The sequence below is a fragment of the Macrobrachium nipponense genome, chromosome 21 (genome assembly GCF_015104395.2).
Source record: "Macrobrachium nipponense isolate FS-2020 chromosome 21, ASM1510439v2, whole genome shotgun sequence".
Lineage (NCBI taxonomy): Eukaryota > Metazoa > Arthropoda > Malacostraca > Decapoda > Palaemonidae > Macrobrachium > Macrobrachium nipponense.
This window is the reverse complement of record NC_087212.1, coordinates 20,905,582-20,932,299: the sequence shown is the minus strand read 5'-3', so window position 1 is coordinate 20,932,299 and position 26,718 is coordinate 20,905,582. Positions and strand designations below refer to the sequence as shown.

The window sequence follows — 26,718 nt, the reverse complement described above, 5'->3', positions numbered from 1 at the left end:
GGGGTCATTAAGGGTGATTATACGGAATTGGACAGGGAATGTAACAATAGGGTTAAGGGACAGTCAGCATCTTGGTCTTGTCTGAAGGACCTCGTTAAGGGTGATGCAGGTGTTCTCAAAGGCGCCATGGTCCACACTTATGCTAGGTTGAGAATCCAGATGGAATTCTCACGGAGTGCGTTCATGTCTTGCTATTGTATTCGCTATGATCCGAGAAGACATTTTGAAAGCTGGAAGAGGTGCGAACGGTATGCATGCCAAGCGATATGAAGGTAATCTGATTTATTTTAACACTAAGCTTATTTATGGTGACGTTAAGGTGTAGGTCCTATTATGGGCTAGTAACTTAGGATGTTTATGATTTATTTGACATAAGGCGAATTGAGTTAATTTCCCTGACACTATTTGGGCAAAAAAAAAAAAAAAAAAAACGTGAATTTGTGAACTGCTAAACAACCCAATAATTCTTTTCTCTTTATTTTAATCGTACGTTTATCGGAGAAATTAGAATTAAGCGGAAAATGTGTCATGAACAATATATCGTACACACACACACACACACACACACACACATATATATATATATATATGTTATATATATATATATATATATATATAAGTGTGTGTGTGTGTGTTTTTGTATATACGCATATATAATTGCATATGCATCAGACATCTATTAAATGTCGTTCTGCGTCGATAAGAGTAGAGGAAAAGGGATAAACAATAAACGGCAGTGCTCTCTGATTTGTATACAGTACTTAAAAGAACTTTTTGGGTTAGTGTACGTTTATATCATTTATGCCACACACGAGAATTATTTGTTTCCTTGCCTTCTATCTAAACATGCAGGGTATGATCATACAATAACGATACATTTATAAAATTGTTCTTTTTGTACATAAATATTCGGTTAGATATTCAAGAGTTAAAATCATAAGTTTTTTCATTTTACCTAGAAAATTCTCATGAATGTCATATTGATCAAGACTGGCTACGCGAATCCGAAATTCCTCAGGGAATTTTCCTTGCTTGCAACAAAAATTCTCTAAAATATTTTGAAAGTAATATAAAACAAAAGATTTTCAAAGGAGAATGACATTAATGAAGAAGTTTCCATTTATTCTTTTTATCCCCGACGTTTGTCAGGATGGCGTTTCTTATCAAGAGGTATTTCTTTTTCCACAAATTCCGAAGAAGTGTCTTAATTGACTCGATGTTGTCAACAGGTAGAGAGAGAGCTGTGTCAAAGCTCTGTCCCCGAGTATCGATCGGGGAACAAAGAAGAGGAGGATGGAAGGAGAAAGGCTGTTGGGGTATATTGATATCGTTGTCTCATAGCAAACTGGGAATAAATATATATATATATATATATATATATATATATATATATATATATATATATATATAAATTTCGGGAAAGCTGAGATTTTTCAGAGTTGTTAACTTTTGTTTCATTTCCATTGTTTATGGTCGGAGTTACAGTTCTTAAAATACAAAGTCTTGGTATACGATTAGGAATGCTAATCCTGTCTGAGCTGCTTAAGGATGGGAGTATTATTATTATTATTATTATTATTATTATTATTATTATTATTATTATTATTATTATTATTATTATTATTAAGAAGATAACCTCTATTCATATGGAACAAGCCAAGGGACCACTGACTTGAAATTCAAGCCTCCAAAAAATACGGTATTCGTTAAAAAGAAGTAAGACGCGGTAAAGAGATCTCACTTATTAATAAAAAGAAAAAATGAATTAACAAATTAACCTTTACTTACCATTACAGGTATTATAAATAAAGATACACGATTTGTGTACATCTAATTGCATAAATGCATCCATTTTATTCCATAATTTGTCTTCCACCTGTCTCTGTCCGTTTCTAAATCTAACTTCACATCAATGTTTAGGCGTTAGGTTTCAGACGTTGTAGTGGTTCATTGTTTTGATGGCCATGTACATAGACCCAACTGAAACAGTTACTGTCCTTCCAAGAACGAAGAAGTGAATATATGAAAAAGAGCTGAATAAAAGATTAGCAGAGGGGAAAAGATAAACTGTGTTGATGAGATTATTGGGTTCAGTAAAGATGGTTTAGTGAAAATAGCAGTGATGAAATGGAAAGGAAAAGAAAATGTTTAATAACAGATGGTAGTTGTATATATTAGAAAGAATGGATTTCAATTTACTTTGACAGGGCGCATATGAAGTGCCATGAAAAAGAAGCGCTTTATTTTGAAGAAGAAGGGGCTGCAGGCAGCTGATGAGAATTCTTTGTAGGTTCATTAGGAGAGAGTGAGGATTTATGCTATATATTGTTCTAGATTCAACAGTTCTAGAATGAGTATATATATATATATATATATATATATATATATATATATATATATATATATATCTATATATATATATATATATATATATATATATATATATATATATATATATATATATATATATATATATTCTAATTTGAATACCACAGGAAAATGACAGGCAGAAATCCAAGCGCTTTCGTATTTATTAAAACATCGTTCTTGACGATGTCTTCATAAAGACGAAAGCGCTTTGATTTCTGCCTATAATTTTCCTGGTGGTATCCGCTTATTTAATGGAGTCACGTGCCATCTACTTTGATTTTTTACAAGCTTATATATATATAATATATATATATATATATATATATTAGATATATATATATATATATATATATATATATATATATATATATATATATCATGTAAACAGTATCTGTCGTAGGCGGAAGGTCTGCTGATGCGATTACTCATTTTAGTGATAATTTTAATAACTTACTCTATTATCAAACCATCACATGGTCCACCTGATTTATATGGCTTGAAATACTTTGCATAACGCAGTGTAAATTTGTTATTATATTTTGAATAGAAATTTGTTGAAAAAGGAGCGAGATCTGGACGAAGTAGGACTGGTTTCCGATGATGTAGCCCAAGTGAAGAATTTAAGCTCATGAATTCTGCAAGTGAGCAATTATGGAATAAAGAGGGGACCCTTTTTTGAAATAATAATTCATATATATGTTAGTGGAAATTAGTAAAAATATAACTATGCTTTGATAGACCAACATTGCAACTTGCCTAAATTGATATTAGCATAACTTGTAATTATTTGTTTGTTAACTAGAGGGAACAAGGAAAGCATTAAATGAATTTACTTTATTATGTTGACTAATACTCTCATACACACAGATATCTATCCATATTTCTATCTATCTATTGCACCTATGTATCTGTGTGTTTTTGTGTGTTTGTGGGTGTATGTGTGTGTGTGTGTGTGTATCTTCTTTCCCACCGTTATCCCTACATTAAGGGGTCGGTTGCCTTATGCGTCTTCTCCACTGCTTTCTGTCAACGGCATCATCCTCCACCAAATCTCTTCTCTCCATATCTTCCTTCACTTTATCTCGCCATCTGAATCTCTGTCTCCCTCTCGATCTTCTTCCTCTAAGACGTTTTTCCTAAGCCCTCTTCACTCCCTCCTCGTCATCCATTCTTAACACATGCCCATACCATCTCAATCGTGACTCTTATCACCTCTAAAATCTTTACTAAGCCTGCTCTTCTTCTCATTTTATCATTTTCCAATCTCTTAAGCAACGATATTCCCATAATCCGCCCCAGTATTCTCATTTCTGGTCTCTCAAGCTTTACTTCCTCCTTTTTTCTTAGAGCCCATGTTTCTGATCCATACAATAACATTGGTCTTATCATTGTGATATAGATTATGACTTTTAGCCAGTATTGGCATTACATCTGCTCATTTCTCCAACACCACTTTTATCCTACTGTCAACTTCAGCCTCACATCCTCCCTCTTCGCTTAAAGTATCTCCTAAGTATTGAAACTTTTCCATCTGTTTTATAATCGAGCCTCTTCTTCCTCGTATTACTATTCTGTTTCTATCTTCTCTACTGATCACCTAAACCTCTATTTTATTCACATTCATCTTTAAGCCACCCCTCTCTAAAGACTCCTGCCATTCTCCAACCCTTCTCTATGGGTCATCCTCATCTTTGGCAGTAATCACCAGATGATCCGCGTACACATCCATGACCAGCACAAACAAAAATGTGCTTAATGCTGACCACTTGCATAATCCAACACTATCTTCAAAGTTTTCTGCTTCCCCAACTGCTGTTGTTAGTTTTGTGCTCGTTCTTTGATCTATCATCTCGACCAGTCTTACCCAACTTTTCTGAGACTTTCCTCTCCCAACTCAAACACCAAAACATCGCTTCTCTTGGGATTCTGTCGTAAGCTTTCTCTAGCTCCTGGTTTCCCTGTAGCCTCTTTTCATGTAGCTGTCTTACTTTGAAGATGGCATCCACCGTCCTTCTTCCTATCATGAATCCATACTGCTGTTTCCCGATCTTTACAATCTCTTAATCTCACATCAAGTATCCTCTCTAAAACTTTCAATCCATCCTGTGTTAGTTTAATTCCTCTGTAGTTACCATGACATTCCCTTCTGCTTCTATATACATACATCATAAATACATACTTTACATATATACTATATATATATTAAATATATATATAATTATACATACTTACTATATAGATATACATATATATATATATTTTATAATTTTAATATATATATAGATATATATATATACTATATATATATATATAATCAATAGACTTCTTCTTAGAAAATTCCCAACAGTTTCGTCCTCCAATGGACCTCTTCTTGGAACGTTTCTTAATAAACGCTCCAAGAAGAGGTCCAATGGAGGACGAAACTGTTGGGCATTTTCTAAGAAAATCTCTATTTACTTTTTCCAATGTGGAATACATTGAATTAACATAAACTTCGTGCCTAAGAAGATCACCAGTACTATATATATATATATATATATATGTGTGTGTGTGTGTGTGTGTGTGTGCGTGTGTGTGTGTGTTTATATATTATATGCATTACTCTGGTGGACAACTGATATATTGATGGACGGATTAAAACTCTATTGATTCTTTTTACGCGTTAGCCTACACAGGACATAAATGTCGCCAGATTAATCCATTGCAATTTTAGTGCCAGTGTTCCCACTGACCTACATTCTTTGCTTTAACAAAAAAAGAGAGAAAAATGGAAAACGAAAACTGACTGTGGAAAGTTCAAATGAACAGAAATTGGTTTTGTCTGCACCATTGTAGAATCCCTTCTACCCCGCATGCACTCTTTTTCCTTCCCAACTGTCAGATTTGATCATAAGAGGGGAGTTATCTCTCTTGAGGGGAAAAGTTGCTTGCAGAAGCTCCAAGACCTTCGGCGGGAGGCGCCCTCTGCACGGGCAGTAACACCCCGCCGAAGTAAGGAAAGTTTGTGCAAGACACATCCAGGGAAAACAAATAAATAAAAAGTATCCAGCAGAAATAAAAGTTAGGCAAGTTTGTGGCGGGAATAAAGCCATTTCAAGTGACCCTCTGACAGCAACGACCTCTCTCCGGGTCATAAAGGGACAAAAGTCCATCCATTGGACGAAAGGGTCAAAGGTCAAGTGGGATGAGAGAGTGGCTGCGAACTCCACTCTGCTGAAAACTTTTATTTTTTTTCTGAGTCTGACGGGAATCGTCGCATTTGCTCTTCAGGATTTAAGAACCTTTTTCATTTTGGGAAGTTTCGTCCCGAATTCTGGAATGTCTGGACGTCTTGTTTCTCCAGTCATGGCGACGAGGAGACAAATGTTTAGTGCGATTAGCATGAGTGCTTTTGGAGGCGTTTTGTGTGTGGCGGATGAGGTTGGTAGGGCTAAGTTCGCCTCAAAACTTGAAGATCAATCTACATTTCTTTTCATCATTTTCCTCGTGATTAATAGCAATGATTCTGACTTATCCTTGTTGTAAATGATCCAATATATATATATATATATATATATATATATATATATTATATATATATATTATATATATATATATTATATATATATATATAATAATAATAATAATAATAATAATAATAATAATAATAATAATAATAATAATAAAAAAAAGGAGCTCATAAAAATGCCGAAATATGGACAGTATAAGATTAGTCACAATCCAGGCATGGGATTTTGTATATTCCTGTGTCTTTGTGGACTGGCTTTTGTTGGATGTTAATCAGGGATTTGACTAGACTAGGGTATTTGGTTAGGTAAAGGCAAAAGAGTTAGATTTTCTGAGGGTCTGTGTCAGCGACCCCCTCAAGACAAAACAAGACCAGAGAGACACCCAACAATATACTAAAAATCTCACACCATGGAAATGAATAAGAAATTTCATGCCTGAACTGTGACCAATCTTATATCGGTTTTCAGGAAAATTACTTCCTCAGAGGTTAATACAACATAAACATTCAGTTTGGTATGACAAGAGAAGTCAGTTTTTTTATCCATATACATAACATAACCACAGAATAAACTGAATTTAATCATATATGATTTATAGAAGTTAATTTTCGTACAAAAGCAGATAGTGGAGTCAGCCTTGATTGAAGAAAGAAACATAATGACTATCTCAAAGGGCACCTGGGATTCAGATATCATAGATAAAATCTTCCTTCAACCGACGCTTAATTAAGAAGATTAAAGAACAATTATCAGTTGGGGTAACCTAGTTAAACGGCTTACCTGTGTATGGATCTCTTGGTATAAATACCGCCTTTGTGTAACTTTTCTCATTCATTACCTGCCTGAAGAGGGAGCCTCTGAAATACAGTACTATCTTTTTATATTTTGGCATTTTTATGGGCTACTTTTATTAGATGGAATTCTGTTTTAACAACAATTTTAAGTCATATATATATATACACTAGGTGACGAATCCGGCACTACTTAGGAAATCTCTGATTACAACTTATATATATGATTTCCTTGCGCAATTTTGTGGGCATTTTATCTATGGTGAATGAAGTTGGTAGGGCCAAGTTTGCCTCAGAACTTGAATTTGCATCAACGTTTTTTTCAACATTTTGATCATAATTATTAACTTACAGATTCTGACCTACCTTTGTGATGAATATTACTGCGAAATTGTATAAATATTTAAGAAGAAAAGAAACAAGTGTAAAAATGTAATGCTGCAAGAGACAGGTTAACTGTCTCAGCATGATCAGGTTTGAGAATGGAACCTGAAAAATCACTTTCCAGAGCCACGACACTAAATTATAAACCCACATTTTTTATGTTGTGAGGTCTTTTATGAATCATAGATGCTAAGACATTCCTGTTTCAGTTACACTACAAAAGTAAAGTTTTCTACATTCTCTTCTCCCTCCTATTTCTACAGCATTCTGCATATCCATATTTCCCTGTTATATTCAATTGACCAAACTCACTAACATAATGAGGGTAATTTAGAACTTTGTTGCTCTTCATCATTCTCCTGTTGACCTGTCTTTCTCTTTGATTCAATAATCCATTGACGCGTGGCAACATTGTGGCCTTGACGCTTCATTACAACCACTTCTTGGGTATAGCGTTAAACTGCCTTTCATGCTCTTTAGACCTTTTGAAACATTCAGCCGTCACTGTACAATTCCATTCAAACTTTTCCAAGTTCATCATTGTCTCTTTTCTATCACACATTGAAAAATCCATCACACTATAGCCTGGTTTTCATATACTTTCGTTACCTTTTGTATCCAACTACTCTTTGTAACATTTCCCGTTTTACGAACGTTGTCTAGTTATTCCTTTCTATCATAAATTTTCTCTGCGACCTGTAACTTACTCATTATCATCTGCAAACATTAGCTTATCCGTCACTCATTAAACGAACGTTATTTTGCAATTTCGTCTATCCACTTATCCTTTCTCAGCTCGTCCCTTAAAAAGATTGCTGTCATATGCGACGTGGTGTGTCAAACTTCCTTTAATACTAACACTAAATTTTTAAGTTAAATTGTTCAATATCTTGCCAACTCATCATTATTTTACCTTTAGTTTGGACAATCTTTGAAAACATCTATCAAAGATCGAGTATAATCATTCCCAAGATGTTTAATGCCAAATTTCCATCAATTCTGTAAAGTGCTTTCTAGTCATTTCCATATGCCACATGCTGACTTGTCCGTTTTCCCACTTACAACTGTCTCACAATAAACTCTCGAAGTACATTTCCGACCTCTTTCTTATCTAGAACCAAGAACTCTCTCCAATTGAACATACTCTTGGTCAATCTCTGTGTACTTTAATAATCATGAACATGTATTGAATTATAGGATTCTACAGGTTTAACATTTTTTCAAGCATTCCTCTCTTCACACAGAGACCTTATGGTTCCAGTGATTCCAGGAATATTGGGATCTTCCTCTTGATTTACACAAATCCTGCAGTGACCTGACTACTCTTTCGTTAATTTAACTCTTCCCTAAAACTCACGGCGCTCTTTCATTTTCATGATCATGTTTACATTTTTCACTATCTTTTGTTCAGTAACTTTCCAAACCTTTAGTAATGCATACAACATACTTACATGCAGGTTTTATATATATACATACACATATATATATATATATAATGATATATATATATATATATATATATATATATATATATATATTTATCACATGACCGTGATCCATATGCATGCATTAAACTACAAAATGTCCATTCGCTCTACCTAGGAGTTGATATATTTTCATATATGTTAACCCAAAGGCCATTTTTTAGTTGATGATAATTCCGTCCTCTCATGGATTCGAACCAGCAGCGCACAGTGGAGAAATCAGGACTTCAGTGATGTTACCGATTTGTTGGCCGAGTCGGTAACTCACATGAAGTCCTGATATCCACGAGAGGACGAAATTATTATCAACTAAAAAATTCCCCTTGGGTTAACACATGAAAATATACCAACTGCGAGGTAGAGCGAATTGGACATTAAATCACCTTTGTAGCTTAATCCATATATAGTATATATGTGTGTGGGTATGAAATAACTGTGTACCATACAGCATATATTCATGTATTCTAGTTTGCATATGCATATAAGCACCACATTAAGGTAAATAACAAACAGAGCGTGCTACCTTCACACTTATGCACGTATGCGTAAAGATATATGCCTTCCCTTTTTGCTGTTCATTCTCTAGTCATTAGTAGCGGATGGAGCACAGAGTTCCTCTATTCGTTGAAATTTAATCTCTTTTTAATGAGCCGACTAATGATCAGACATAATTAACAGGTGTCTTTGTCTTATGAGCTGGTCCTGCCTTCCTTTTACTGCGATAAAGAAAAGAAAGATAGTTTCTATTGTTTTCATTTGATGTTTCCCTTTTCTTTAACTCTTCTGGGGAATAAAGATAAGGATTTTTCATGCTACGTTTAATTCAGGGTAACGATTGTTAAAGAAATCAATACTCATCATTCGTTTGGTCCAAGAATACGGACTCAAAAGTTTGTGACGTACTCCATTTCCAAATTCCTGGGAAACTTTATGCAATCAACAGGTGTTAATACAGTTCTGAAGTTTGAAGTTCAGTTGGTGTTAAGAATTGATTAGGTTTAATAGATAAAAGATATATACTGAAGCGAGTAATATCCTGAGGGGTAATTTTTTACAATTTGATTTCTTTAGGGTAACGAGATGTCTTTAAATGCTATGTGAAAGTTTATATCTTTCTTGCAGGCCACCAGCTTTTCACAACTTCCGGTCATCTGAAGAGAACTTGGAATAATTCAAGAGAAAGATTTGCAGGGACGATTTATGTCCAAGAATCCGAGGAAGTGGAATATAAATCAGGTTAGTTCATTAGTAAGACTTTGTTCCCATTCGCGAAATTGCTTGGGTTAGCATAATTCCAGTGGTTTTTTTATTCTAATTTTTAGTTCTCTAGTTGTCTTGACAAAAGAGAGGCGAGGAACTTTTGACCAGAAAGAGATGAAGTCGCTTCCGTTAACGTTTGCCGTTACTTAATATGAAGAAATGGCCAAGGCTCAATACCATTGGGCATTAGCAAAATCACCTTTCTGTAGGAAACTCAGCTTTATTCTTAATAAATTATTAGAAGTATCAGAAATAACGTATGAAATACATAGATACATCTTAGCTTTAAAAGAAGTTGGGTAGGAAATACTTAGAAAACTGAGGAGGAAGCAAATGTAATTTATTAGGAGAAGCAAAGTAAAGACCAGTGGAGGATTTCTCGGAATTAGAACAAGAAATAAATCGGTACCTGTTTAGGGAATGAAGTTAGGAAACTTTTGGGGGGAAGATAAGAATGCTTGGAGGAAAGAGAGAGTAAGGAAAATCGTTCAACTTAATAACCTTTGAAGACACATATAGGTTACAAATATAAGAAAAGTATATGTTATAAAAAGGTCAGTGGACACATCATGTTAGATTAAGTAGCAAAGATGATAAAGACTTTATTGATATACGCTTAAACAGATAAATGTAAGCCTGAATAAAACTGTGGTGAAGTTCAAAAATATATGTTAAAGCTAGAAAAGAAGTAGAAAAAAAAATTGCTTGCATCATATATCTAAGGTAATGTTGTTGCGTATATAGCAGAAGGGAAGGAAAGTATACACACACGAAAAGGAAACCTTATCATATCAGAAAAAATTATTTATATATATATATATATATATATATATATATATATATATATATATTGTTACGTATTAAGCCCGGCCTTGAGAGAGGCCATATACGTAATGGAAATAATGAGGGATTTCAAGAGGAAATTGCTTTAACTTACCGTAAAACTGATTATTAGTGATAATTTCTTTAGAGGGAAAGGTCGCCAGAAAACTCAGCTCGTTACTTTACAGCTATTTATTTACAAAAAGGCCCTTGCTGGCCTGGAGAAAAGGTAAATGCAGCGTCCACGCGTTGGGACTTATGTATCTCTCACAAATGGATAATAGATGGCTCAAAATGGATTAATTCAAGCTGGTTTCATAAACTTGGGTAATGCAACACTTGCGGGCAGAGAGACATGACACGTGGCTCCGGGAATCTGGAAAAGAATCCCAGATTAGACGAGATAAAAGGAAAAAAAATGACTTCTCGTTTTGATTAATTAATTCTCTAACACTGGGGAGAAGGAACTTTTAATGTTTCACTGAGGTATGCAATGACTTCATTGGTCTGGGACGATCACACAAGGGGAAGCATGCGGCCATGAGGCAGTGAGAGGGAACAAAAGGATTAGTTCTTTTTGGGGTTGGACATTGAATTGGGAAAACGAGGATCAAATAGATAATAGGTGATAAGGGACTGGCAATATGCTGTTTCACAAGACGTACCTGGATGTTGTGTTCAGTGGCTCTGTAGAAAAGCATGGCCTGGCTTTGTCTGAGGCCTGGGTCGATCGGCGCGCCACTCATGCCCTGGATAGGCCTAACAGGAAGGCATGTGGTTGGACATCCGTCCGAGGTCACGTCCTGCAGTCGACTGGGGCAGAACGCAGGCGGTTTGCTTGGGTGTTGGGATTCAGCTTAACCCCCCACGAGCAAGGCAAATCCTGGAAACAAACATACAGCCAGCAGAGGGGTCACAGGAAAGAGAGCTTAAGATATAGGTCTAAGAAGTACCAATCTGCCTACATCCTTCCCTTTTGAGATACGTCCCTAAAGCTGACAAAAGACTCTTTTCCCCCAACTGGGGAACCCCCTATCTCTGGCTGGCGGGTTTTGGTTCCCGCGTTTCCTAAAAATCAGCTGATATTTGGAGGAAATGGCTGCCTTTTCCAAATCAAATTTATTCATTAATATCTGGGTAGACGGAACGATCTATAAACGTCACAGCTCCCCCTGTTAAGAAGGCATTCACTCCCTTTCGGGCGAGAAGGTCTTGGCTTAAATAAATTGATCGTCTCGACTACCCAGTTCTCCTACTCTAACCTGAAGTTTTTAGAGCAGCGATACGGCTGACTACACTGGCCTACCTAACTTATAGGCAAAGATGCTAAGTGTACTAACTTAATGTAGTGATGTAATCTAGCCTAAGTAATAACTACGGGTTGTCTGTGACGACAGTCTACTCTACCCCTAGGTAAGGTTACTTGAAAATTCTACTTGCTACTAACCTAATGCCCTGGTACTAAATCATTAGCCTAACCTACTCAATACAGTTAAAGGGAGACGCAATCATTCCAGAGTGTGGTACGCACAGCAGTAATGTGTCGCCGGAATTGTTAAAATACATGAGGTGAGGTAATGAAGCGTGAGGATGATGAGTGGTTAGTGCGTTACCAGGATGGAAATGTAATGAGGTAATTATATTTAAGTGAGGGTTAGTATTATAATGGCTAGGGGTTAGAGGGTTAGTTCTACTGGCAGAGATCAGGCTGGCTACCTTCTCTGGGTAGGTGCCAGGATCACTCTGCAATTGAATGCGACACTGTACCTCGGGCACAGGTGTCAAGGAGAGCATGTGGCTCTTTGGTTAGTGTGTTAATGATTTGTTACGTCCCTTCTTCTTTTTCTTCTTATTCCTCCAGGACCTGGCTATACCAGTCTTAGGAGTAGACGGAGGCACCGACTCTGGGGAAAGGCCAGAAACGCCGGCAGGAGCAGAGGCAGTGGTAGCCTGAGGGATTTCAGGAGAACACATTACTTCGGTATCTGCAGCAACCGTCATAGAGGTGGAACCTACTGCAGGGGAGGCCCTCACTTCAGCTGCTGCGACAGCCGTAGTAAGGGGAAAACTCCAGGCTGACTCCTGGTCAGGCAGTTCCTGGTTTTCCAGATGAGGTGAGAAGGTTAGGTCTGCCGGAGGTTCATCCTCGGGCGACAGTGGTTAGGGTGAAGAAGACTCATGGACTTTGGATTGGCCATGGGCTGTGGTAAGCTCCATGCTTGTTGGAGGATCTCCTGTAGGAGGATCCTTGATAAGGTTAGGCGCCGGCGCGAGCTCGGGGCCAGGCGCGGAAGTCAAGTTCTGTGGTGGCTCTACGTCCAGGCTGGACGGAGCTTGGCACTGCTCAGTGCTGCCAAGTGGCACTGGCAGAGAGTTGAGGTCGACTGGACCTGTGACGGGTACTGGAGGTGCAATACCTCTCAGCGTGCCCTTGGAAATGGGAGACAGAGGCTCCTGTCTCTTGTTGAAGGCTAAGCCTTGTGGAAAATGGACATTGTCCGCTGCTGGTAGTCGGCTAGGGCACCTAGGCCAATTCGTGGAGTGCCCTATTACGTTGCAGGTTTTGCAACGGAACTGTGAATGGTCAATCTCCCTCCTTGGTAACGGGGGAGACTGTTGGTGGACGTACTTCCTGGAGGAAGTAGAATTTCGATGACTCCTTGCTTTGGAGTGATTTGACGTGGGGTTAGGACCCCTAGGCTTTTTGAAATGCGAGGGAGACTTCATGTCTTGCCCTAGGAGGAGGTCGTAACCTCCTGGAATGTAGCTTGCAACTGCAAGGGTACAAATTCTGGAAAAATGAGGTCTGGTGACCCTCAATTGGACGGTCGGAAGGATCAGCTTGATATGGTTGATACCTTCAGTGGTTATTAAGTGATGTCTATCGACGTTAGCCCCTTGGGGGATTCGATCTTCCCGTATCAGGGAGATTTGAGCGCCAGAGTCGTCGTAGGCTCTGACGTGGCTTGGCTGATAATGGTTTTGGAGGGGTGCGACGGTTATAGGGCCCTTAGCTGGGGGTCCTAGTGAAGAAGGATTTGTAACTGCCATTGCGATGGCAGGAATATTGTGATTTGCGCACCCTCCGTAGTTGGCAGACATGTGTCCCTTGCGGCCACAGTCGCGGCAGAACTTGTTCCAGAACCTCTTCCGTGCCACTGGACGGTAAGGCCGAGATGGCCCCACAGGTTGCGAATCTGTGGAGTCACCAAGGCTGGTAGTGTGCTCTGGCACAGGTGAAGAGTCCTCTCTGGCAGTGATTTGACGTGGGGAGGTTAAGGGTTCTTCCGTTGAATCACCCTCGGAACCAAGTCCGGGGTTAACTGGTGGGCTTACCTCTTCCAAAGGGGAGGAGGTAGGCGGTAAAATGGTAAGAGGCTGAGATTGTGCGGAAGAAACTTCAGGCTCTGACACTGGGTCAGGGCCAGGTTCGCAAATAGAAAGGATGTCGGGGACATCGGAGGCACTAGCCTCTGAACCTAAAACTGATGATTGATTATGAGGCATGCTGCAGGGATCCGGTGCATCTGGTAGTGGGAGCTGCGTCCAGGGGAGATACGGCTTAAGTAGATCTCGGCCCAATATCACCTGATAAACATCATGAAATTGGTCAACTACGCCCAGGCGGCACAATGTGGTTTCCCTGGTCTCCTGGTCCAGAAAGGGCATGTCTACATTCAGAAGGACCGAAGGAACAGAATAGAGGTTACCGTCAATCCATTCAAACTGAATTTCTTCGTCCGTCTGGATTTTGGCACCCCTAGGCAATGCCTTTCTGGAAATAAGGGAGACCTGGGCTTCGATGTCGGCCATGACTTGTACCCACTGATAGGCCGTAGGAGACTGTTCATCAGGCAGGGCTACATGGTAGCCTTGGAGAAGTTCACCCTGGAAGCTCTCCTCCCAAGGTAGAGACCGACTTGGGCACTAGTCGGAATCCACAGCATGCCCACGCACACAACAAGTGGTGCAGAACCTCCGCAACCACCTCTTACCGGGAGTCCAGCTCATGGTCTGGGACTTAGAAACCAGCAGAGAGATTTCGTCATCTCGAAGAGCTAGCTCATGCTTTCTCTCTTCTTCTCTTTCCTTTCTCTCTGCTTCTCTTTCTTCCCTTTCTTGCAGGCGCGCAGCAGCCTGCTGCGCCTTTATCCACTGGTCAAGTGCTGGTCCAGTGTAACCAGCCTCCTTGCCCAGAGTTATGAGGGCTCCGAGCTTCTCTAGCTCTCTGGCAAAGAAGTCGCGGGAAGCAGGGGAAGACATTTCCCTTAGGCTGCAGTAGAGGCTCGGATAAAGTTTAAAATAATGGCCAGGAAGGGTAATGGATGGAATGGGAGTGCCTACTGGGTAAAGTGGCACTCACTTGGAAATGTGTTCTGCGACGTGGTAATGAAAAGTATGAAAAGACTGGGTGCTCGGTGGCACTTTGTGAATGGCACCTTCTGATGAGGTGAAAAAATCGAATGAAGTGTGCGGCGTACGTCACACTTACGGGCGTTCCCAACTTGGGAGACGCTGGAATGGGCTACCTGTAGGTCCAATACAGGTGCACGGCACTTATGGAGGCGTTCCTTGGTTGAGTGATCCAAAATGGTGGATACTCTAATGAATGGGCGTTCCGTAGGACGGACACGCAGGTATAGGGCTACCTGTACGTCTGTACAGGTGCGCGGCACTTATGAGGAGGCGTTCCTTGGGCAGCACTAGTAGTGCTGGTATTGCGGCACTTCGGGAGGCGTTCCCTTGATTGGTCCGAAGGATCACTGATCCTTGTACATAGACATTAATGAATTGGGCGTTCCGTAAGGACGGACACGCAGGTTTGACAGCACTTAGGGCTGGTATTGCGGCACTTCGGGAGGCGTTCCCTTGTTGAGTGTTCCGAAGGATCACTGACCCTTGTACACGGACACACTAATCAATTGGGCGTTCCGTAAGGACGGACACGCAGGTTGAATGGCTACCTGTACAGCCTGTACAGGTGCAATGGCACTTATGAGGAGGCGTTCCTTGGAGCACTGGTATCGTGCTGGTGTGTCCCGGACACTACATGCAGTATACTTAAATATACTGAAGTGAAATGGTACTCTGTTCGTGGCAGAGGGTAATAGTGGAAGAGAGAAGGTAAAAGGTGGGAGTACTTCAGCAGCCAGTCGATGAACAGTGTCAAGAATTAGTGGCACTGTAAAAATGGTAAGACCTGACGTGCACTGGTGGTGGCCAGTCCTAAACTGGTAACGACTTCCCTGTCTGGAAGTAATGAATTTGCGTGGCACACTGTGCGGGTTGTGCTTGCGGTATACGCAAGTCTTTTGTGATAAAAGAAAATGAAAAGACCACTCGGGCAACGACAGGTAATGGAAATTTTAGAAATGCTCAGTCCCTCGCTGAAGTACTCAATAAATGAAATAACTAAATGCTTGCAAAACTGCAATGGACACAGGCGCGTACGTATCACGCTCAGTGTAAATGAAAGACACAAGAGACTAAAATAATGTTAATTCTGCATGCTATAATTAATGGTAAGATGTAGTACTCTTGGCTTCGTGAATACTGGGTTCTGGTTCTCTCTCTCTCTCTCTCTCTCTCTCTCTCGGAGAGGGTGAAAAATGATATATGAATGAACTCCCTTATATTGAATTGAACTACTAATGTTAGTTTAATATGACGCAACTTGCGTTAAATGATTTTCTTACGTTAACGTGAAATGAAAGAATTGCTTTGGATAACGTTTTATGAAAATGATAACGCGCTCGCGGTGAGCTATTTTTACGTTAATAGTAGCTGCTTGAGCTTATGAAATGATTTGCGTTTCAATATGAATTTCACAAAGACGCGTTTTACGTTAACAATTCTTGTAATTTATTCTCCTTGAAGATTTACGTCAACTTTATGTAAGATTACTAGGTCCCTGTGAACAGTGAAATGACGGTAAGGATTTTAAACGATTTTAGCAAACATTTGTAAATGAGGTTACGTTAAGTATGAAGGGAAATGAAACTTTCGCTCAGCGAGCGAGTGAGCGATGCGACGTGAAACGCGGTGAGCGGGCAGAGCGGGTTGGACATCGTGTCGTTCAAACAGCTGATCCTCTGTAAACGCGAGGCAATTTACAACACGAACTTTTAGTTTCTTATTCAAGGCGAATTACGTTAATTTCTCTGGCAGAACGATAGATACTAGTACCGAGATTGATATTATTTACGTTAAAACTTCGAGACTTACGTTACTTTGCTTAAATTGTTTAGATAATGCTGAAAGAGATAACAAACATGGCTGCCGCTGTGAGTGAACCGAGGGCTGGCTGGCAGGCTTGAGAGTGCGCGTGCGCGAAGCTGAATTAAGCTGGGAGGTAAGCGGTTACCAACATTTGGAATGAAAACTAAGTTAAAAATGAATTCCCTAACATATCACAGACAAAAGAATTGTACACTTCTTTTGCCGTAACTATTAGTAAAACACTCCTAACTAGCTAGGCTTTCCAACACAGCAATAAACCCTGGCAAAGCCCTTCCTAGTTTGATCTGGTTCTTTCTGGCATCTATTCTACACACGTGCTCTGTCTTGTCCGACGAGGACAGGACAAAGTAACAGAGAATTCGCGGGGCAAATTGTTTGCTCACTGCTAAAATAAAGCTCTGGCGCGTTCGCCGTTACAACAATAAGATTTCTACCTACGCTCTTTTAAACACTTCATCAGGAAAATACTTAAACGTACCTTAAGCTAACATTTGTTATAGAATAATCATATTAAAAGAATGGTATACCTTACCGTGAGTCAGTGTCTGTCTTCTTTCCCTGCAAGTGTGCTTTGTTTTGCGCTTTGAAAAACATTTACATTCGTTTTACAAGGATAACGTGATTTACAAGCTTTTTTTTAAGCAAGCCCAGATTCGATGCTGGCAAGCAGTCGTCACTTTTACTCGATTTACAAGCCAGGAGACTGGCAAGAGTCGCCACTGTTAGGTATTAAGCCGGCCTTGAGGCAGTGAGAGGGAACAAAAGGATTAGTTCTTTTTGGGGTTGGACATTGAATTGGGAAAACGAGGATCAAATAGATAATAGGTGATAAGGGACTGGCAATATGCTGTTTCACAAGACGTACCTGGATGTCGTGTTCAGTGGCTCTTTGTAGAAAAGCATAGCCTGGCTTTGTCTGAGGCCTGGGTCGATCGGCGCGCCACTCACGCCCTGGATAGGCCTAACAGGAAGGCATGTGGTTGGACATCCGTCCAAGGTCACGTCCTGCAGTCGACTGGGGCAGAACGCAGGCGGTTTGCTTGGGTGTTGGGATTCAGCTTAACCCCCCACGAGCAAGGCAAATCCTGGAAACAAACATACAGCCAGCAGAGGGGTCACAGGAAAGAGAGCTTAAGATATAGGTCTAAGAAGTACCAATCTGCCTACATCCTTCCCTTTTGAGATACGTCCCTAAAGCTGACAAAAGACTCTTGTCGGTCTGACGGGACTGAGATTCGGAACGGAAATGGGTTTCCACCCCGGGAAGGTCGAGACCTATGTTTGGGATCCCGGAAAACCCTGGGAGCCCGGGCTCCCAAAATTTCTACTCCCCCTCCTACCCCCTCCGAAGGGTGAGAAGGGATTCCCTGAAACAGAGCTGGTTCTGCCCGTGAAACGGGGCTGGCTATGTCCGTAGACTTAATTACTTTACAAATTTCTGTATACATATGACTTTTCATTTGGAAAAGAATACTATAGGGTAAACATCAATGACAGCAAAAAGGGTGGTTTCAGAAGGGGGTTGACAGAGAGAGAATGAGAGGGAGAGAAAGTGAGAGAGAGTAGACCGGGTGTTAGGGAGAAGAAAGAGGAAAAAAGACAGACAGACAGAGAGTTGGTATTACTGAGAAGAAAGAGGGTAAGAGACAGTGATTGTTGGAGAGAGAAAGAGAGAGTAAGAGAGAGAGAGAGAGAGAGAGAGAGAGAGAGAGAGAGAGAGAGAGAGAGAGAGAGAAGGAGAGAGAGGAGAGAGAGAGTTGAGGGGGTGTTAAGTAGGAGAAAGATAGAAAAAGTGAGAGGGAGAGAGAGACAGACAGACAGAGAAGAGTGGTTGTTTAGAGATAGGGAGACAGTGAGATAGAGAGTTGGTATTAGTGAGAAGAAAGAGTGAAAGAGCCAATGATGGTTGGAGACAGAAAGAGAGTCAGAGAAAGGATCTTTCTCTTTTCTTTCTTTTCCATTTCAGTTTCAAGCGCCTTCAGTTCCCAGTCAGGTTGGCTTTTGCCATGACTATCAATAAAGCCCAGGGACAGCCTCTCAGAGTGGCTGGCATCAACTTGGAGCAACCTTGCTTTCCTCACGGGCAGCTTTATGTGGCGTGCTCAAGAGTGGGTTCTCCGGAACGCCTGTTCATTTTGTCACCGGAGGGAAACAAAAGAACATAGTCTACCAAAAGGCATTCTGGTGAATTGGAATCTCTCTGCCAACACCAAGAATTTTTCTTTCCATATATGTTTATGATGCTTCATTTTGATATTCATTTCCAAGGATGTTGTTTGTTTTGTCAGATTTGCATTCCTCACAATTCAGGTCGTGGTACTGTATTCAATTGTGGCTTGATTTATCTATTTTCTTTTCATAAACTATGCTCTGGGTTACACGGAACACTCTAGCTGGGACCCGCGCGCAGGGCGGGTAACCAGCTAGTATATAATAAAGAGAAGACCTTTGGAAGCAGTACAAAAGAATACCTTCGGGGGATAAATGCGATAGAAAAAGGCAGAAACAATATATTTCTTGAACTGAAACAATTGTATGAGAAAGGTAAACCGGACTGAATAAAGAAAAAAATAATAATTATTAACAGCAGACAGACTGTGATTTAAAAATAATGTATATTAACAACGATCGAATGGTTAAAATATTCCGGCATGCTGACTTTTTAGGTTTATATGTCTGAATTTCTCTCTCTTTTTTTTTTTTATTTTTTTATAATATCTTGTTTGTCCTCTCCCGGGGAGATATGACACAGCCACCCTCCTCCTGCAAACGGCTTTGTCCGTCCCGGATGGAGCCAGTTTAGGTAGGGGAGACATCCACCCCCCTCCTGTAAACCTATTTCTCCGTCCCGTGTGGGGGCAAGGTAGGTATGGGATCGGGAGGGTAAGGGTAGATATCAGCGCTAGGCTTAAGCGTGCGCCAACAACCTTGTATTTACGTAAAGTGTTAGTGTGAGTTTATTATGCTTGTTGGAGAGGTGACTGAGTCTCCAGTAAAGATAAGACCTCGAAATCGGCAGTGGAGTGATACTTCGCGTTTCAGTTTGAACTGATTACCAGGAAATATCCAACCTCTAAGACTCTGTGGTGCTTTTTCAAGGTGATATCTTCAAGGCAGTTTATAAATACCTTAAATCCATACACATCTTGCTTAACAGTACGCCGATATGCAAGAGGGAATCAGATGTTTGTGATGCCCTTTCAGATTTAACAACTTAAGTAGACAAGTAAAAAATGCGCCGAGGTTTTTTCGGCGCGATCGAGTTTACTGTACAACATATAACGTAGTTTGAAACTCTCAGCCGTGGCCCATGAAACTTTTATCCACGGCCCGCTGGTGGCCTGTGTTGTTGGCACCTATAGTATTGTCAGACGCAAGGTGACATCTAACTTTAACCTTAACTAAAATAAAAACGACTGAGGCTAGAGGGTTGCAATTTGCTATGTTTAATGACTGGAGGGCAGATGATCAACATATCAATCTGCACCCTTCTAGCCTCCGTAGTTTTTAAGGTCTCACGATTTTCCATCAGTAGACAAAAGCGCTGTTATTGAAGGTATTGTTGTTGTCGGGTTTTCAGAGAACCTTCTTATCTCATGTCTGACACTGCTGAGGCTGCGCCTTTTCTCCTCTTGGTCTTTACGAGTGACATGATCGTTATCCTAATATAAATAGAAGGTACATTATACATGCCAGACGGTTCTTGTTGCCTTTTGTCTCTCTCATTTATTGCGAAACAAAGAAGTTGCCAGAATTAAGTAAGAGCAATACTTACTGATTTAGCCGATCACGACCCACGTTCCTACTCCCGTTTTCACTTAAAGTGATGATTTCTAATAGCTGTGAGTCCTGTGTGCTACTGTTGACTCCAACTCTCAGACTCCTCGCCAGATTTTCACTTACTCGAGGAGTAAGCCTACAAACTACTTTGTTGTTGTTCTTGTTGGGGACTAGGAAAGCCTATGGAAGAGCCTAAAAAGGTCTGAAAAAGGTGTTTCGCGTTGAGTTAAAGATACAAGAATTTAAGGATAGGATATTTATGATGTATTTATTAGAATGAGCATGTAAAAAATAAATAATGCATGTTAATCAGTACAGAATAATTATTTCTAATAATATAGCGTAGCTATTTTAATTTTCGTTGGTGAAACAAGGTTCTGTTTGAGCACGTTTTAATTTACGTTAATTTAGGAATATAATGTTTACAACTGATGTGTCAGTTGTTTTTTTAACACTTTTGATAGATATAGCCAAACGATATCTGGAAGATGAGAAAATTGTTTGTTTTCCTCATATACCAGCTTTAAAAAAAAAAAATTGTTAATATGCGATCCGATCTTTAACATATTTACATTCCTGTCCTCAGAAATGTTAAGATTTTAACTGTAATAAATGTCTTTCTTGACCTAAGTACCTGGTCTTCTTTTTTCCCCGCCATTATCCCTACACTGTTTTGTTGTTTGCCTGATCCACCTTTCCTTACAACATCAGGCATGGTTTATTATTTGGCAAAAGGGTTTTCACGACCGCATGCCCTTGCTGTCATCAACCACAGTTATTGGCAGTGGGCCTAGCCTTTTACTAATAAGTAAGACTGCAAGGCAGCAGCTGTCCTTTTAGTCGCCTTTTACGACACGCAGGACCTACGGTGGTGGTATTCGTACACCCCTACCACAGGGTTGCCAAGTCCCTGATCTCAGGCTCTAAATATCATACTTCTTCCCATTCAGATTTCTCTCCAGAGTCACTTTGTTCCTTTTCTCATCACCAAAAGGTTGCCCCATTCCATCCAGTTTGTGCTGTGGTGTTTGTTAGTTACCCAACGATCTGACACATACCTGCAAACCAAGTGAATATTCCCTCCAAGATGATAAGGGATCAAGTGAAGATCAGCACTCTAATAAGTGACTACTATAGAAAAACACTCCCTGATATGACCTTGTCAACATAAGCACTGAAATATTATGTTTTCAACCTTAAACGCGTTATTTTGTTTAAAAATTTTATTATTGACTAAAAAAAAAAAGACATTTAAAATCATAGTGTCAGAATTATGACACGAATGTCTTTAAAATGAATATATCAGTAGTAGGGTTGAAAGTAACAGTTTCCCCAATTTCATTGGTTTCTATTTAATGTCTCCCAGTTTCTTTCGTGAAATTTAATGACGTTTGATTCAAGATCGTTAATAATTAATGAGTCACTCAATGTCGGCGTACAAGTATCAACTAGATATCCTATTTAGATAATAATATTTCTCTCTCTCTCTCTCTCTCTCTCTCTCTCTCTCTCTCTCTCTCTCTCTCTCTCTCTCTCTCTTCCTTCAGCATCCCTTCTTCCTTTCTAAAATTCATGTTTTTACCCTGAAACTAAATAGACAAGAATTAACAGTAAACGCGTAAATATTTTTCATTGAACTGTAATAAATTAAAATTTATTTTTCATTGACTTGAAATGTTATCATTTAAAATTGATGTTTAATTGAATATGATGATAATGAGACCTACCGACTTCAAGTCAAATTAAAAAGTCGTCGACAGTCAAGGATCGTTTTTAACCCAAAACCAAGATTGCACTGGTTTCACCTACATGGTTGAATGTCGGGGAACTTTTGAATTTTGACAGACGTGATTCAATAAACATCATCTGTGAAGGACAAGGGTGTCTTTAATTATAAAGGCTAGACATTCAGAAATGACTCCATAACCCGCATTATCATATAATTAAAACCACGTTCGCAGAAATCAGGTAACCTGGCAGGTACATGGGGCCAAATAGCAATTAAAGCATTTAGCAATACTGATATCTAAATCCAATTAGAGGAAATATGCATTTTGGCAGAGCCATTAATTAGACTGTGGTGGAGAATGAGGGAATTCGGTTATACAAATAGCTGAATAACGATTGGTCGTTCTCCAATCTTATGTCTGCTGAATTAAAGGGGCGAAGTCGGGAGGATTGTTGCCGCTGGTTAGCTGCCTTCATTGTTGACTGTTTACTTCGTCTATGTATAGGTTTGATTGTTTTATTAATATTCATACGTTTTATAGGAATGCTGCTGGCGATTAAATTTTTTACTTGTGTATATAATATGTAGCTCCTGTAATTTTAATACCAGCTCACAAAGTGACAAAAGTATTGTTGTTTACTTATATCCCTGGTTTTTAAAGGTAGTTCTGGCCCGTGGTGACTTTGCTTCGCTAGTTTTCTATCATTTAACATAGACGATTTGCACATATGACTAACTACGCCATTAATATAAGTGTCATCATTCATAGCCACACATCATACATTTAAAAGGCCTCAACCGTTTATGTCGATTACTCTCCCTTCTTATCTCTTCATCATCACTTGAGTGGGATTCAAGAAGATGATAATGATAATTCGGGGTAAATCCTAACTTTCTGCTCAAGCCTGAATGATACGAGACTGTATGTAACGAAGGAGTTGGCTCCTTACGAAGGCGACATTTGATATTTGGCCTTTTTAAAGCGATGCACCTATAAAACTTGCTCTCTCTCTCTCTCTCTCTCTCTCTCTCTCTCTCTCTCTCTCTCTCTCTCTCTCTCTCTCTCTCTCATTCTTTGTTTGAATGTGTGTTTGGGCCCGCTCTACTATTTTGTTAACATTTCTGCAGTAGTGTTTCGGTAGCGTATAGGAAACAGTCAGACATCGATAAACAGAGATGTGTCGACAGATTGTTTACACGAAACGGATTGCTCTTGATCGTTCTATCTGAGACAAACTTTGCGCATAGTCTGCGCGGGTTTTTGTATTTCTCTCTTCCTCTTCCTCTGGTAGACTCCTTCCTTTAAGAACAAAGCCAGAATTTTGGAAAGTCAATTTCTCTCAATTTAATGCCCGTGGAACGGGCAGTTAATACCCTTAATTATCCCACACCCGATGTAAACAAGGAAAAGGAATGATGACAGATATTAGTCAGCAGAGGCAGTCGGTTTCTGCAAGAGGACATAGAGAAGAGATCTAGGCGATGGATTAACGGCACCACTTCCGATTTAATCCTGTTGAGAAGGGTAACGAAGAAAGGAATTCCATCAAATACTACAAAAATAATATTCCAGTCGGGTCCTGGAAAAAGTTTAGCTTAAAGCTTCAGGAACTGGGACGAAAGAACCCCCTAATTGTTTAAAATTAGATTTATCCATTTAACTGTATGGTCTCTACATGATCGTTTAGAAATAACCTGAATACAACACTTCTGACTGATGTAAGAGGTTCAGTTATATATCCGCCAGATCAAGCGTCTATTTGGATGGGATAATAGGCTAGGAAATAGGTAAATGCCTTTTTTTATTTTCCGGATATCTGTTCTCAATTGGTAAGTGCAGAGAGAATAAGTCGAGATTGAGTGCTAATGGCAGATGATAGTCAAGAGAGGAAAGGGAAGAGTGCAGGTGTAGGTCTGAATTAGCATAAATTGAATAGACAGGAATAGAGACGAACTGGTGTGGATTTTTGATAGAAAGTGAAGCCAAGAAGTGTAACAGAGATAGAAAGAGAGAGAAGGAAGCAGGCTTCGATATGCCGTTGAACGGAATGTGGCAGATTTGAACTTACTCGCATATATTTTTTTACGTTGGTACATGAAGTGTTTATTAGGCGGAGTCGAAATAAACGTCGGGGGAAGCTATAAAGGGATGCACAATAGGAGGCCTCTGGGAGCTGTTGACGCAAATGACCTAGCGGCAGCAGCAGAATCTGAGGAAGAATGGCATGCAGATAGAGGATTTAAAATCGTAAACAAATGAAGCTCATGGTGGCTGGAAAGTAAGAGTAGGAACAATAGTATTGAGGAAAGTGGTCATGTGCCAGCTATACAAAAGGGATGATGTGCTTTTGTGCTTTTAACCTAATTTGGTTGACGGTGTCATAAAAGATGCACAGATTTACAGAATATAGCTACATCGAGTCAGAGTTTTCAGAAGACGTGTTAGAAAAGTTAATGAAGAAGGGAGGTGATGGGCGGTATTATGGGAGATCATGAACAGAATTAGTAGAAAATATCCGTTACTTAGTTGACATATTGGATTTTTAAATATAAGGATTTAGAGGGCTATTAGAAAGAGGGTGTTTGCGACCTGCATAAAGTGGAAAAAGATGAAAGGCATTTAGTAAATAAGAATACCCCATGAGTACTCGTACAGACAGCAAAGACTTACGGTGCATACTTAGTGGACCACTCTAGGCTGCAGAAAGATTGGCAGTGACAAAGAAAACGGAGAAGTTGGAAGCTTGTGACCATAGAAAGAATAATAAGGTTCGTGACAAGAGTGTGGTAGGAAGTTCGAATTACGAATGACGAAGAGGCACAGAGAAGTGACGTCCATTGGCGGAAAAGTAGCCCGACATATCAAGAATGTAACACAGTCGTAAAAACAGTAGCTAAGGAAAAGAAGAAGACTTGCAAGAAGACCCAGAAAATCCAAGAAAATTGGGATAGATGAAGAACTAGATCTGATGGGAGCCCAAATAAAATGAAAATTTTGCTTAGGCGTTTATGATGTCCACGGTGATAAATTCTATATACCAATATGATGGCAGAGACTCGTAAAACGTGTCTATTCACGTTATTATTGCTTTCAAAGTTTTAACACAAATATTTGCGAAATCAAATATAATTGTTTAGACGTTACACACACACACACACACACGTATGTGTTATGTATACCTATACATATATGAGAGTATGTATGTTTTATATATATATATATATATAGAAATAGAATATTATATATATATGTATATATATATATATAATTTTACATATAGGACACACACAAGCTTCATGCTTGTATATAAATCATGGTATGTATTATATATATATATATATATATATATATATATATATATGTGTGTGTGTGTGTGTGTGTATGTGTATATATATATATGTATATATATATATATATTTATATATACATATATATATATATAATATATATATATATATATATATGATAGTATATATATATATAAAATTATATGCATATCCACATTTAATCAGTTTCAAGTCGACATCTGCTTCAGTCATTCATGGTCTTCAGGGTTACTCCAGATTCACAATAGAAGTGCATCTAATATGTAGCAGAGTACAACTAAATAAGTTAGCGCAAGACAATATAAATATATATATATATATATATATATATATATATATATATATATATATATATATATATATATATAGTAAGACGTACGATGGTTATTATCTCATTCACGCTTTAGCTGCTAGAGTTGATAAACCTCTGAAAATATTTTCACAACATTAACCGTTCACAAACGTGTGATTGTGTGTGTGTGTGTGTGTGTGCGTATACATACACACACACACATATATATACGCGCACACACACATATATATACGCACACACACACTGGTGAGAAGTAACTGTACATCGTTATTTATAAACCAGGGAGTAGCGGTTCGAATCCCGCTGATGACGAAGCACATTTCACTTATTATCGCCTTGGGTGCAAGTTTTTCTCGAGTTATGGTTGGTTGATATTAGACGATATTTGTAGCTTAACATTTGCGATCATAAAAATGGTATAATGTATGTGACTACACACACACACACACACATATATTTATATATATACATACATATATATATATATATATATATATATATATATTGATATATATATATATATATATGTGTGTGTGTGTGTGTGTGTATGTATATATATACACACACACTGGGGTATTTCATACATCGAATGCCCATGGAATATTTCTATTTCGGGGACTGCATATTGGATAAAGGGGCTTAAGTGAGATTTTCTCTTTTGAAAGAGCATGCTAAAATCCCTCCCTTTATCCGTAACTTTTTCTTTCCT

At 39.1% G+C, this 26,718-nt stretch overlaps 1 protein-coding gene across 1 annotated transcript in view; it reads left to right on the top strand.

Annotated features, from left to right (window-relative positions):
• The first annotated feature begins 205 nt into the window (after window positions 1-205).
• Window positions 206-26,718, top strand: part of LOC135197427 (uncharacterized) — a 117,168-nt gene continuing 90,655 nt past the window's right edge. Inside the window, exons 1-2 of the mRNA XM_064224498.1 lie at window positions 206-272; window positions 9,661-9,774. Coding sequence (XP_064080568.1) covers window positions 206-272; window positions 9,661-9,774 — 181 coding nt within the window. The remainder of the gene's footprint in view (window positions 273-9,660; window positions 9,775-26,718) is intronic.